General features: G+C 43.1%; 1 protein-coding gene across 10 annotated transcripts in view; it reads left to right on the top strand.

Moving 5' to 3' along the window:
- Positions 1–14,216, top strand: part of LOC118301038 (actin-binding LIM protein 3) — a 36,806-nt gene extending 22,590 nt beyond the window's left edge. For 2 of the 10 annotated variants that reach the window (XM_035626093.2, XM_035626094.2), the window contains exons 10-23: positions 374–535; positions 625–654; positions 1,017–1,128; positions 1,430–1,531; positions 3,221–3,271; positions 5,914–6,051; positions 6,177–6,241; positions 6,529–6,670; positions 9,393–9,422; positions 11,257–11,315; positions 11,748–11,814; positions 11,990–11,997; positions 12,400–12,480; positions 12,863–14,216. In XM_035626093.2, coding sequence (XP_035481986.2) covers positions 374–535; positions 625–654; positions 1,017–1,128; positions 1,430–1,531; positions 3,221–3,271; positions 5,914–6,051; positions 6,177–6,241; positions 6,529–6,670; positions 9,393–9,422; positions 11,257–11,315; positions 11,748–11,814; positions 11,990–11,997; positions 12,400–12,480; positions 12,863–12,976 — 1,161 coding nt within the window. In that variant the 3' untranslated portion in view covers positions 12,977–14,216. Of the gene's footprint in view, positions 1–373; positions 536–624; positions 655–1,016; positions 1,129–1,429; positions 1,532–3,220; positions 3,272–5,913; positions 6,052–6,176; positions 6,242–6,528; positions 6,671–9,392; positions 9,423–11,256; positions 11,316–11,744; positions 11,815–11,989; positions 11,998–12,399; positions 12,481–12,862 lie in introns of all 10 variants that reach the window. The other 8 variants (XM_035626091.2, XM_035626092.2, XM_035626095.2 and 5 more) reach the window with 6 other exon arrangements.
- The last annotated feature ends 126 nt before the right edge of the window (positions 14,217–14,342 follow it).

The raw sequence follows: 14,342 nt of genomic DNA on the forward strand, positions 1-14,342 counted from the left end.
TGCAACTGTACCAGCACACGCACAAAGTTAAACGATTCCCTGGTGAAAGTGAAAGAATAAAAGTCAGTCTTGAATCAAATGTGTCGGGGGGGGTTTCGTTCCATGTACGAATTGTAGTAAAATGGTCTTAACTGTCATTAAGCAGGCCGTCGTGTATTTCAACCATCTCAGCTGTCAGTCTGCCTGTTTTCTCATTCTGTGAATCTGTACGCTTAGTCTACAGTATGTGTGATTTTCCATTCTTCTGTTGTTCTTTCTGACTTGCTATTTACAGTATGTCCACTTTTCTATTTATGACTCAGCTTCCATTTACTGTCTCTCTCTCTCTCTCTCTCTCTCTCTGTCTCTCACACACACACACACACACACACAGTCTAAGGCTGATGGGGATGATTTGGACTACAAGCAGCTGGCGGCTCTGCCCAGGGTCAAAGCCGTATATGAGATCCAGCGGCCTGACATCATCCCTTATCAGTCCGACCATGCGCGCACACACCTCTCGGATGACACTCTGGAGGGACTCAGCTGTGGACAGGTACACACATGAAAATTGACCCTAACTCCCACCACCAATAATCCATGATGACATTTATTATTTTTTTATATTCTCCGTCTCTCTTGCAGTCGTTGGGCTCCTTATCGCCGTACTCTCATGTAAGTAGTCCAGTAGCATGTCCTTGTCCTGCGACGGACATTAATGTCTGGAATGGATGCAACAGCATTATGAGATCCAATGCAATCTAACTCTTGTCAAGAGGAGGCAATGAGAAAGTGTCATTTTTCTTTTCCCTTCACTGCATATCCAATCTCCTACAGTACATCCATAGTTGAATGTCTTTTTTATTTTTTAACTACATAGTCTTTTCCTTATATCGTCACAATTAGTGTTCCATGACGTTGGTGCCGTTTCATCATAGGGTTCGTTGTCATCCTCTGATTCTTGGAAGAAAGATGGTCATTGATGAGCGTATGTGTCTCACGATACTCCACCTCCTTCTCTCCCTCTCTCTCTCCAGGATGTTTTGGACAGTGTGGAGTTGAGAACGAGGCGTTCCTCCAGCTCTGCCTTCACTGACTCCCCTGCACACAGTCGCCACGGAGGTTCCCCACTGCATTTTTATCTCCCCGGTAAAGCGGCCTACTCAACCAAAGACACGCACATACATGGAAAATATGAGGTCCCCAGCTGGCAATATGAGCGAGCTGTACGAGCGGGCGCGGGGGGCTGTTATGAGCCACAGAATTCCCAGCAGCACCCCATGAATCTCACAACGCACCCAAACACACACACACACGCTTACATACATGTACCTGTATGTACTTCATCAGCTTACAAGTCAGTCTGTCTCTCATTTCTGCTTGGGGACGTGGGCCATTCTGTGCCTCATGCTTTGGTTTCTCTCACTGTGATTGGCTGCGATGACGGCAGGCAGTGAGAGTGGCAGGAGTTCGCCATATTACACTCAGCCAGAGCCCACGTGTGCTACACCCACCGCCACGAACCAAGCCCCCAAGCATTTCCATGTGCCAGGTAGGCCGCCAATCCGCAACGTTGGTACTAACCCGAGTTTCCCCGCTTACCGCCGAAAAACCAACCCTCCAAATATTAACTCACACTGGACCTTGTAGGTTGACATCTTAGACCCACCTAAGAGTCTAGACTCAGTCTAATCAGAGAGCGTCTTCCAAACCCCACGCATTGCGATGGTTAGATTTCATTCATTACCAACGCTGTTTTCACACATGAACTCCTGAAAATGTCACAACAGCAGGAACAGGAGCGTGACTCTCCTGCTGTATTCTCACTCTGAAATTGCCCCTCCGGACTTCAGTGCATGTCTGAAAGCAGCTCCAGACCCCTGATCCCAGATCCGCACCACTGTAGCTGCTCCAGCCAGACGCACAACCACAGAGAACTTTAAAACATGCTTGTGGTTATTTCTCATTTTTTAATTTGTATTATTCTAAGAACTGAGACGATAAGTTGATTAGAGGGAAAATAAACAACATTGATTTTGATAATGAATTCATTGTTATTTTTCAGATTCTGAAATTGTTGCCGGCTCTAGGCGATTAAATGGGACTATTTGCTGCTTTTATCCATTCTATATAAGACCATAAATTATCTTTGATCATGAAACGGATTGTGATAGATTTTTAGACGTCGTGTGACTTATTTTGTTTAGGTCTTAGAAGTAGTTATCCTCTCTTCACTGTCCTCCCGTGGGGAGTCTCTGTCTAATTCCTCTTACTGACCTGGAGCTTTGTGTAACGCATGAGCACTCTAATCCAACAACTAATATGGGTTCTTTTTATTCCAACATTTCAACAACCCCACACTTCATCAAGTTAATGCTTCTCTCCTCCCCGAATGTTTCACTAGGTCTTTGTTGCCTTCGCTTTTCACTGTGCTCTCGTTGTCCCTCCATCATTCCGTCCTCCTGCCTTCAGTCCATTTCTCACAGCACGCTCCCTCCCTCCGACTTTTTCCGAGGCTGTTATTCCTTGCCAAGCCCCGCGACAGCACTCCCCTCATGCTTCCCAACACCGAAACAGAATGTACTGTATTTGGTGGATGCTTTTATCCAGAGTGCCTTACAGTGTCACGCGTGTGTACATATTTAGCTGGGTAGGCCCACTGGGAGTGGAACCGCCAACGACGGGGGATTGGCGGCATGCTCGGTGCAGTATTTGGAAGTATTTTTAATGTTGTCGGGGGTTTTTGTTTGTTGCTTTTGTTCCTGTTTTATTGCATTTTATTTTTTCAAGTCTCTGTTATGTTGTTGAGATCAATAATTATACAGAATCCTCCCCCCAAATGAGAGCTGCGAGTCGCCCCGCGCTCCTGTCGTTTTACACGTTTTTCCTTCTTGTCCCTTTATCTTCTGCTTTGCCTCTCCGCCCAGTCGTCAACTATACTCTCCTTCCTCTGCTTTATTCCTCTGCCATCTGCTGCACTTTCCTGCAATAAGCCTGTGAACGAGGTATTAATCAGCCGCTCTGCACGTCGGTCAGGTTGTCTGGATGCGCAGCACCGCCCCTGCTGTAGCAGTTTATTACCTGCGCTGTCAGCTTTATGGTTAAGAAGACTATAAATGTATACAACTAATTTGGTGGGACGGGGCAAATGAGGAAAATCCAGGTTGCTCCTCTCCTCTCCTCCTCTTCCTTGTTTCTTTTATCTTTCTGCCACTCACTCTCTTTGTGTGTCCGTTCCCAGCTTCTGAAGAATCCAACATCTACAGGAAACCCCCCATCTATAAGAGACAAGGTTAGTCCATTCCTCACCATGCCGTGCTGTGTATAGCTTTCTCCCTCTCAGCCACTTGGTTGCCGTCAACATCGTCACTGCATCGTTAGTAAGAAACCTGCCTCTGCTTGTCTGACGGGATCAATCGGTTACAGAGAAGATCTGAGTTGAAGCTGAATAAATTCTCTCTGTCCAACATCTGCTGCTTCTGGTGACATTCAGTCAGAGAAGTGGCAAAAGCAGTTTTCTCCGCAAGCCTGCACGTGTTTGATTACGGGGTTCTGTTGCCAAGTTTATGGAGAGCCGATGGATAATTCGACTAGAGGATGAAATGGTCCAATCGTCTCCGAACCGGTTCTTTCGTTGTCCGTTAACCAGCCAGAGGCTTGTTAGCCAACGCACAGGGACGGAAAATGTAGTGTAAACTCACTGCACCCGTACTGAAACGATTGGGCATCGTCATAGAATTAATTGTCCAACACTTTTTGATAAGCGGTGGATTGCTTATAGTCATTTAATCAGGAAAAAAAAAAAAATTCTGCAGCTTCTGAAATGTGTTTTATTAATTGATATTAAATATCTTTGGGTTTTTGAGTGTTGGTGAGATTAGATAAGCAGTGTGAAGATGTCACCATGAGAAAATCAAATGAGAATTTGTCACCTCTTCCAAATTTTTGAAGAGTAAAATGGATCGTCCATATCCGATACTGGCCATAACTTGACGAACCCCCATTGATACAGTTTGTCTCTCGAGGCGTTCGAGTGACACCTGGAACTAAAGACTGGTTCTCCTGAGACTGAAAGGATTAAAACGGGAAGATGAGAAAGGAAAATCATCAGAAAAGGCAGCACATAAACTGTGTTCTCCGACCGAATTACATTATAAAGATTCTCTTATTACGTTTACCAATATCTCATAAAAGTCATGAGGAAGTCATTATCGTGCTAAAGTGCACAAATCGTCTTGATCTTGTCCGGTTTAGCGGAAGTTGTAGAACTAGAACTATGCTCCTGAAATAAATCAGATGAAAGAATGATGTAAAGGTCTGTCGGACTAAATATGTTCTTATCCTACTCACATTGTATAGGAAAAAAAATACTTCCATAACCTTTTTGTACTTTCTCCCAGTTTCAAATTGACTAATTTCTCATTTCTCAATTTGTTTCCATTTTAAACATCGAAAATGTCAGTGTCATAACAAAAGTCAATGTTTCTGCACCTGAATCCCTTCCTTGATATTACCTTATTTAAAAAAAAATGTTTTAAACCAAAACATTTCCACACAGAGAAATTTTAAATTTGGGAAAACAACACTGCATTTGATCACAGGAGAGAAAAGGTTGGGTCTTCACATCCCTACGGTTGTGACAGTCACCACACATCACATCCCTCATGATATGTTGGGTTTTAAAAGCATGAATATTAAAGCTACTGTCAGCTGACTGGGCTGATTCTACACTAGGATGAAGAGGTTGTGCAGCTTCATAGTCGCAGCCGCGCCACAAGTGAGATTCACAGATTCCGTCGGCGATTCCAGAGGCTGAAGTAAAACTGAGAGGAGCAGTTCCAAATACTCTGAACGAGTTGGCAATCCATCAGCGCTCAGACGGCAGGTCGGACAGAGTTACAGTTCCTCCGAAACACCTCTGGATGATTTACCCTGCGCTACAAAGTGCTGACAAACCTCTCCCGTTCAGTCTGAGGAGGCAATCTGTGATCCGGACAAATCCGAATTTACAGCATGACTCACTTATGGAGCAGTTTTCATTTGAAGGCAAAGTACCGTAATAAGGCCTCTATGGTTTCGATTTAGCGCCGCGATGTGTGTCATAGTCAAACCTGGCCGCACCTCAAGAAACACAAGCGTTTCTGTTTCATTACCAGAAGAGACAACCCGAGAAAGATAATTGGAGGTTGAGAAAAACAGAAGAAGCATACAAATGGTTTCAGATTAATAGTCTTTGTTTTAACAGCTCCACTTGAATAATCTGATGCTGGCCCGAAATCCATGCTATCTCTGTTGTGTTTTTCCTTGGGTGCATTTTATCAGTGTGTACATAAGGTTGTCCTGGCCAGAAATATTTGTGCATTGCTTCTTATCTTATCATGTTGCACATGAAGCATGAACGCATTTCATCCCTGTTTAATAAAGACTTCACTTTTTTTTATAAAATGACCCCAGAATCTCGTCTCAAATAAATAGAATTTTTGTGTCCACTTGATATTTTTATGTATTTATATATATTTCACACCGCTATCTTCCGTGCCAGCTTTACAGCAGTCCCCCCTCGATAACCTCCCTGACTGGAAGTTGTGTATCACGTCCCATCACATTTTCACTGACCTCCTCTCTGTTCTTTTTTATCCCTTGTTTTTGATGCGTCTCCCTTCTTCACCCCTGCTGTGCCTTACCCTCTCTGTAAGTACACTAAAAGTGCACTAAGAGACAAAAAGCCTTACGTTGGTTCGAAAATGAAACATTATAGAGACACAACACAAACAAAATGCTCCATTTTTGTTAAAGGCGAACCATGATGTTATTTCAAGTATGAAAATCAGCCTAGAATAATCATTGGATAAGGTTCTGTCATAATAACACAAGTGCTGAAATGTGTCTTTGATTAAAATATATTATGTTTCTCTTCCTCTCATGGTGTTTCAGACTTCTCCGCCTCTGCAACAGTCAATAAGAGTAAGACCAATGAGAATCTCATCAATTCCAGTTGCCTTTCTCCCTCCAGCTGTAACAGCGCTTATCACCCAGACTCCAACTACTACCCATATACTGGCTCTCCAAAAGGTACTCATCCCTGTCTTTCTTGAACATTGTGCTTAGAAAGCTGCATTCACGCCAATGCAACATACTGTGCTCACTCTTCCCTTCTCGCGTCCCGTGTTTCTCCCTCCATCTCTTTTTTTCTCTAGTCTCCAGAGTGAGGAGGTTTTCAGCTGGAGGGGAGGAGGACGGATGGAATCACAATATCAACAGGGTAAGAACGACAGTCACCTCCATCCGCTTCTCCCTCTTATATTCTGTGTTTGTTAATATTTAATGTGCCAGTTAATTAGATACTTTTTTACAATCTCGCCCACCGGACGTTCTCCTTTTATCCTTCTTCTATCCCTACATATCCATCAAACAACCACAATCACCTTTTCATATCACTTTCTGCATTTTTCCATCATCATATGTCAACCTATGCCTCCTTTCAACCATCCTTGTATTCCTCACCTTTTATTTTCTGTGATTCCTCCCTCCCTCCTCCTCTCTCTGCAGGGGATTGGCAGGATGATCCTGAAGGAGGAGATGAAGGCGCGGTCTGGTTGTCACGACAATGACCAGTGGGGGAGCAGACGCAGTTCCCGCTGTAGCAGCAAGGAGGCGCTGAACAATGTGGAATACAGCTCCCTCAATGGCTGTAAGTCGTGTGTGTGTGTGTGTGTGTGTGTGTGTGTGTGTGTGTGTGTGTGTGTGTGTGTGTGTGTGTGTGTGTGTGTGTGTGTGTGTGTGTGTGTGTGTGTGTGTGTGTGTGTGTGTGTGTGTGTGTGTGTGTGTGTGTGTGTGTGGTCATGTAATCTGTATTAGAGCTACACTGATAAATCTATAATCCAATATTCTTAAATAGTATGTGTCAATAAGTCCCAAAAAAATCGCAATTGTGAAAATTTTAATTTAGTAGCATCTTTCCTGACATAAAAGTTTACTCTCACGTTAGATAGAAATCTGTACTTTCAGGTGCAGACATTACAAAACATAAAGCCTCTGTTATTGATCGCTGAAAACCAGTTTTCAAACTTACAGTTAACTGAAAACAATGTGCTCGGGAAGAGGGAATGTATTCACACAACTACACAAAGTTTTCGGCTTTGAAGTGACCTGCGGTTACGTCAAGTCTATATGATTTGTAAACACGAGGGGTTGTGACTGTCCGCTAGAGTCAAGGCTGAAATAAAGATTAGATTTCATTTGGGGCAGTGGTGATGAGTGGCCTGTGGTGGAGGAGGTTAGAGGTTAGGATATTAATACAGTCCCCTTTTATAGATGCGTGCGTGCGTGCGTGCGTGCGTGTGGTGTCTCGTGATGCTGAGCAAGCCTTAACGGGGGAGTTTTCCACTTCTGTATTAACTCTTCCATTGATCCCATTCCTCATTGCATTCAGCACAGGTGAAGGCGAGACAAAGATGGAGAGACTCGGAGAGTTAGAAAGAGAGAGCGTGTGTTTAGTCGGCGGTCAAGAGGGAGAGTGTAATAACAGGAGAGAGGGAGCGAGAGAGAGGGCCAGAGATGGTGTGAATTAAAAAAAAAAAGAGAAGGAGTGAGTTAGAAGCCAAAGCAATTTGGAGCCGTTCAGAGAAGATGTATGACATGAAGCCGAGAGGTAATTCAGGGTCAGAGAGCAGCAGAGAGAGAGAGAGAGGGGGAAATGAGCTATGTGCCCAGGGAGAACAGACAGACAGAGGTGTGTATAAGGTTGGTATTCAATGCTGCGTAATCACTGTGGGTTTATAGTGTCCGCTGTTATTATGCTGATTAGAAAAATCCTGAGTGGTGTGTCCGCATCTGTTCCTCAGAAGAGGCTAATTGCAAAGTGGGATGTCCTCGACTTGATAGAAGCACGGCTCTAGGGAGGGCAAAGTCTTTCAGTCAGCTCCCCATTTTGATCTCCTCTGTCTCAACAGTTATCGACCTGATTGGCCTGAAATTTGGTAACGGCATTTATTGATGCTAGAGGAAGATTCCTACAGACTTGTCGTCCTATAACTTTTCCTTTAGTGCCCCCACCAGATTCACATTTTATGGTTTTAACTGAAATGTCTCAATAACTGTTGGATGGATGTGGATTTTGGTTCATACAGTACATTCATGTCCCCCACAGGATGAACTGTCATAGCTTCAGAGAGCTTCTGACTTGAAGTTGGCGCCATGATACATTCCCATCAGCTTCAGTTGCACTTTGTGTTTAGTGCAAATGTTAGCATGTTAAAGGCTGAACTAAGATAGTGAACACCATTAACTGTATATAAAGATGGACGACAGAACAGCTCCCCAAAGTGAAGCCATAACATCTCGATCGCCCCCTGGTGGCTGGCTGCAGTTTACAGTAGGTCATAAACTCCGGCTCCTCCATGTTGGCGTATGCGACATGAACCAAACTAAAAAGTCAATTTACATGCTAAATAAAAAAAATTCCAAATATTGTTTATGTCATTTTAGGTAGTTCTTGTGACACCGATCGTCGACGTCACGGTGGGTTGCCACTTGGTTTTAATTCGTTATTTCATGCTATAAACTCGCGTGCGGGCGCTTTTGGCTTCATTCTTGCACAGGGGTAGGAAGTGGAGATGCATCGTCCATCTTATATGCTGTCTATGGTGAACACATTAAACGTTATACCTGCAAAACATGTTGGAGCGTGTTAGGTTGCCAATGTTAAAAAGTGAATGAAGTACAGCCTCACAGAGCTGCTAGCATTGCTGTGGCAAGATCTTTATCCCTTTTATCCTGTGTGATTATATTTCATCATATTATATCGCTAAGAAAATAACTAGAGTCAATCTCGAGCTGCAGCACAGTCCATTAAAATTACAAAGTGCAGTGGACGGGTGCCATACACGTATACATTTTTAACATGAGAGGCCCAAGTATAAACCCTGACGCTGCATGGTTGTACCCGTGCTGCTTCATATTTTATATGATGTGTAGGTCTTGATGGTGATTATGTTTGCATGTTGATGCGGTTCAAAGGAAAATCCCCACACAGCTGATGTTTTATAGATGTCCCACAACAGCTGGCCTTCTTTATTTCCCTCCCAATGAAAACTAACTCTCTCCTCTCGTTTTTCAGTTTACTATTTGCTCTCTTAATTTCACCATATGGCAGGTTTATGTACTCTACTTAACACGGTTTCACTTATTGTCCATGTTTACACAATGACACAGATATTAACCTGATTTCATATTTTTGGGAGCAGGGGTTTAATTCCACAGCGCGTAGGGTTCGATAAGGAAAGGTTTGTCAATTTTTAGGACTGCGTCATTTTTGAACTTGAGACTTGAGAATATTTTGTCCTATGTGTTCGTTCTTATTTATGTCTCCCTTGGTCTCACCCATCGCCACCTTTCTGTCTCTCTGTCCTCAGCTCCCAGGTCCGTCTGCAGTATAGACAGCGGTGAGTGCTTCATCAATGTGTTTTGATCCCTGGGGTCATCTTGACACAACGGGCCGCCTTCCCCCTGATCCTCTTCAGTCTGTTGGTTCTGCTGTGACAGAGCTTTAAGTGGGCGATGTTATCAGCTCTCCCTCTTACACACACACACACACACACGCACAGACACCTCTTTCCTTTTATGTTACATGTGGGGAGACGAATGGCATCGTAGCTTCAGCCAGGCTTCAGTGTGTATTTATCAGCTTTTCTTTAGCAGTAGCACAGATCCAGGATCACTGACCTGAACCCCTCGGCCATCTGTTTCACGAGCAACAGTGACACTCAAAAAAGAAAGATTTATGTTATGCGGTCACATTATCCACACGTGGCCTTAAAATCCTTTTAATACCTCTCCTGTGGCTCGCAAGTTTAAGCGTCATGTTTTCCTCCCGTCTTTACGGCCTCTTTATTGATCTCGTGAGAATTTCAGCTCCAAGAATTTAAGTTTTTGAACATCATGACATCACATTTTTGTGCTGACGACTACAAAATGATCCTACACCTCGACTGGGAGACTTCAAATGGCAGCAGGGACCACAGGGCTGCTCTCGTACTACAAAGACATTGATACGTGAATTGCTTGGGCGAGTAGTTTTCACACTATTTGCCATCACATCACTGTATTTCTGAGACGCACATCCGGGCCAATCTATGGGACTGTATCTCATTTCTTGTTGGAGGACAAAGCGCTTGTAGATGACGAGCTCATTATTGTTGTACCCACCGGACAATATTCTGCTGCATCATGGTGTTTCATCCCGGCTCTTTGACATTCACTGTGCTGTTTAATTCCTTTCAATGCCAAAGTGAACAAGAGAGAGAGAGAGAGACTGGATGAGACAGATCAAGACAGCAGAAGAGAGAGGGGGGCGGTGTAAAAGTATGAAGAAGGGTGAAAGATAAAGCCAAGGAACAAGAAGCAAGAAACACAGACATTAAAGAGGAGGCCAGTTTAAAGAAGAAGAGAGGAAGACAGGAGGGACAGTTGAATGACATGAGGGAGTTGGTGCGACTCCACTGCCCTCTGCTGCTTCGTTTACAGCAGTGCACACGACATAAATGGGCCTTTTAATAGGACACTCGGATGCTGCTGGTAACCAATGGTTACCAGAGAGATGCAAACAAGTTTTAGGAGAGAAAAGAGAAGAACCCATGGTTGAAATAGTGTTGGGTTGAAAGTCATCCCAGTCTACCGGTGTGATGGGTTTTTTTGGAGGCGGCGATTCTCATTCTGCGCTGCCAAAGTTATCATAAATTTTCTGATATTACAACATAATCGAAGCCACGTTTGTTCCGCGGGAGGGTGTTTGCAAAGCAGTGGCAGCCTGTAGGTTTAAAAGAAGTTACATTGTGTGGCAGGAGAGATGCTGCTTTGTGCTCTATCACCTAATGGGAGAAACTGTTTCCCCAGTGCGTAATTCTCGGAAACTGAATGACAAATTAGAAATCCTGTCAAAAATTCTTCAGCAACTGTCAGTAAGGAAACTTTTTAATTCCATCTTCCCCATAACCCTCCTCTAATGCCTTCAGTGTAAAGAAGTGGATCTGATAGCGGAGGATACAATGTAATTTAATTTTATTCAATGTGGAAATTCTGCTTCTCGAAATATGTAATATTATTCTAAAATAACCATATTTTTGAGGTTATGAAGTGCAGCCTTTCCTCAGACAAATGCAAGCATCCCTTCAGAAACTAAACTTCTGAGACTGTGCTCCTGCTCACAGACTGCATGTTTGTATCAGTTTGCATAACTCCTGTTTGTTTATGGTTATGTGTTTATATTTGTTCTTGCAGACTCATACATCGCCAAGTCATCCTCATTACCAGGCTACGGCAAAAATGGAATAAACAGGGTGAGCAATCGTGATTTCTGTGTGCGTGCGTGCGTGCGTGCGTGCGTGCGTGCGTGCGTGCGTGCGTGCGTGCGTGCGTGCGTGCGTGCGTGCGTGCGTGTGTGTGTGTGTACATGAGAGAATAAGACAGAGGCTTAGTCATTTATTCATTTAGTATACGCTATAGCAATGTCCTTCATTTGCCACAGGACCTTTAAACTCATCTTTATCAGTTTACCTCCTGAGGCCAACGGAGATTTGAACTGACAACTGGAAATATGTCAACATTATATTATTCAGTGTAATTGACGGAATACACCACTGCTATGACATTTTATATACACAGCGTGTTAAGATGAATATCTACTTTGTTTGATCCTTTCCCTTCATTATATGATCAAATGCATCTTCTTGACTCATGTTTGTTTCACTGGTCTTGTGGTGTTCCAGCAGCCCGGGAGTGCCGGAGCAGATTATTACCAGTATGACAGCGGTAATGCAGTCAATTGGCAGATCAGAGGTAAGCCTATTGTACTGCTTAAATGTGCTTATCCCCAGTTCTTCCAGCTTCCTCCAGACTTACCTCCCCCCATGATGCATGTTATTCCCACTGTGTATAATGATGGGATAGAGGTGGCAGTGAATGTAGCAGTTGACTCATTGCTGCGTTTCTCTTCTCTTCTCTTTTCTTTCAGAATACAAGGTAAGACGCTCTTTGCATCTCAAAGCTGGCGAAACTGTTTCTGAGCCAAAAATGAACTGTCTGGATCGGTGGATAATAGATAAGGATGATGTGTTTCCTGCTTAAAGTTCATACTGAGCGGTGAATCCATCTACTTCAGTCACACCCACTTGACTCTGTGTTATTATGAGAAGCTGACTGACTCATTTTATCGACACAAGAATAAAAGAAGGCAAAGGGTAATTGTACACACAGGGTTTGTGTGATGGGTCAGGGATATTCAATATCCTTTTACTGTTACAATAAGAATAATCCCTGGATCTGTTCAGGAAACTAGTTTCAATTTTTTGGTGTTTGCATTAACAATGAAAGAGATGCTTTTTTTTCACAGTTTAGTGAAATTCCCGTTTCTCGCTTTATTAGATCTACCCGTATGAAGCCCTGATGGTGTCAGTCAGAGGGAAGCAGCGTCTCCCCAGTGACGCGGACCGAGCCAGACTGGAGGTGACCTGCTACACGAACTAACTCTTACAATGTCTGCTTCAATCACCGCTCTTCCCGAACACATGAAGACCTTGGGACATACACACTAAAAGCTAAATGCCTAATATCCCACTTGTGCAGCGCAGTTCAAACCATTCAGAGAGCCCTGCCTCTATTGGGGCTTAAAAGAGTGAAGAGATTCAACCAGAATTTATGGGAATCCTCCTGAGCTGCAGAATATTTACAAGTTTCATAGCCTGCAGCTGTTAAGATGTTTGTCTAGACCATGGTATTGAATGTTCCCTGATAGTCCTAAAACCTTTTTGAAAATATGAATATAACAAAAATGAATGATTTTGTGACTTCCTGACTGACTCTGCGTCTCTGTCTCTCGTGTCCCCAGCGTCACCTCTCACCAGAGGATTTCTTCAGAGTCTTTGGCATGTCCATGTCTGCCTTTGACCGCCTCGCTCAATGGAAAAAGAACGAACTCAAGAAACAGGTCCGACTCTTTTGAGAAAATTTAGTCAGCAGGGACCGTCTGACTAACTCCAGGCCCTACTGCCAGCAGTGTGCTTTAAACAGTAGCCTCCACAAAGGCCTACTGACCCCAGACTGACTTTGTGTCTCCGTGGAAGAGGAACTGGCTGAAATGAAAAGGTCTCTCTTCAATTGAGATGGCAAGAGGAGAACTTACTTGGACCTGTGGCGTGTACTTTGACATTACCTGGCGTGTACTTTGAGCACAATGTATGAAGTCAGCCAACTGGCCAAATTAGAGGAAATACTGGGACACGAGAGCAAATATTTCCAGAGTCAGCAGACGAGTCCACACTGGACCTGAAAAAGAAAAATGAGAAGAGGGGGGAGTTGGCTGCTTCTCCCTGCCCTACCAGCAGATGTCAGTGTGTTAACATGATTAGCAGGGTGGCAGACTGATCTCCCCCAGTACACAATAAACTGAGTTTCTGCCACTTTACAGTTCGGTTGAAATGCTGCCTTGAAGACAAACTGGTGCGATATAAAAAAATATATACATTTTTATGTCAAAAACACAGATACTATACAAAGTGGTTCATAAGCTGATAAGACATGTAGATGAAGGTTACTGAGTGTGATGGACACAGTGTTTTTATAATATCAATGAAAACAAAGCTTTTCTTTTTTAATTGCTGGCATGTGTTTGATTTGAATATTTGAAGCCATATCAGTATTTAAAAGTAAATTCCAATGACATGAGTAGATTGTTCAGTTTACAGAAGTGTTTTTTCAAACAAGAACACATGATGTGACGGTTAGATGTGAATGAACTGTGTCATTGGTGTGAGCTCAGACATCTTAGTTAAGTTTAGAAAATCAGGTTTTAGTACGATACACACGGTAAAATAAGATATTTTTCTGTCACTGGTTTTATTTAAGGAAATACATTTTTTGTCATTTCATTTCCATTAGAAGCCAGCTGAAAAGAGAATAAATACAAACTGTAAACTGAGGGAAGTGAATAGGACGAGGTGAACGAAGGAAGGATAAGAGAAAAGGAGGAAGTAACATGGGAAAGAATATTTGAAGGGATAAACAAAGACATGCAAATGGCAAAGGAGTGCACACAAGTGTGTGTGTGTACACCACATTAATTGTGCGAAACTTTAATTTTCAAGTCCACAATCTAACTTATTTTTGAAATTATTGGACTAACAAGTATAATTTATAACCCTGTGTCTGTCACTCAAACGTCTCAATAAATTATTTAAATATCACCATTGTTTTGTTTATTGAACTTGTTAGTAGTTTTTTTTTTTTTTTTTCATGAATTCACGTGGTGATAGTTGAGATGGTGACGGACAGCTACTGGCGTCCAATGGGCGCAGGTGAAAGGTGGAAGG

The sequence above is a fragment of the Scophthalmus maximus genome, chromosome 2 (genome assembly GCF_022379125.1).
Source record: "Scophthalmus maximus strain ysfricsl-2021 chromosome 2, ASM2237912v1, whole genome shotgun sequence".
NCBI lineage: Eukaryota > Metazoa > Chordata > Actinopteri > Pleuronectiformes > Scophthalmidae > Scophthalmus > Scophthalmus maximus.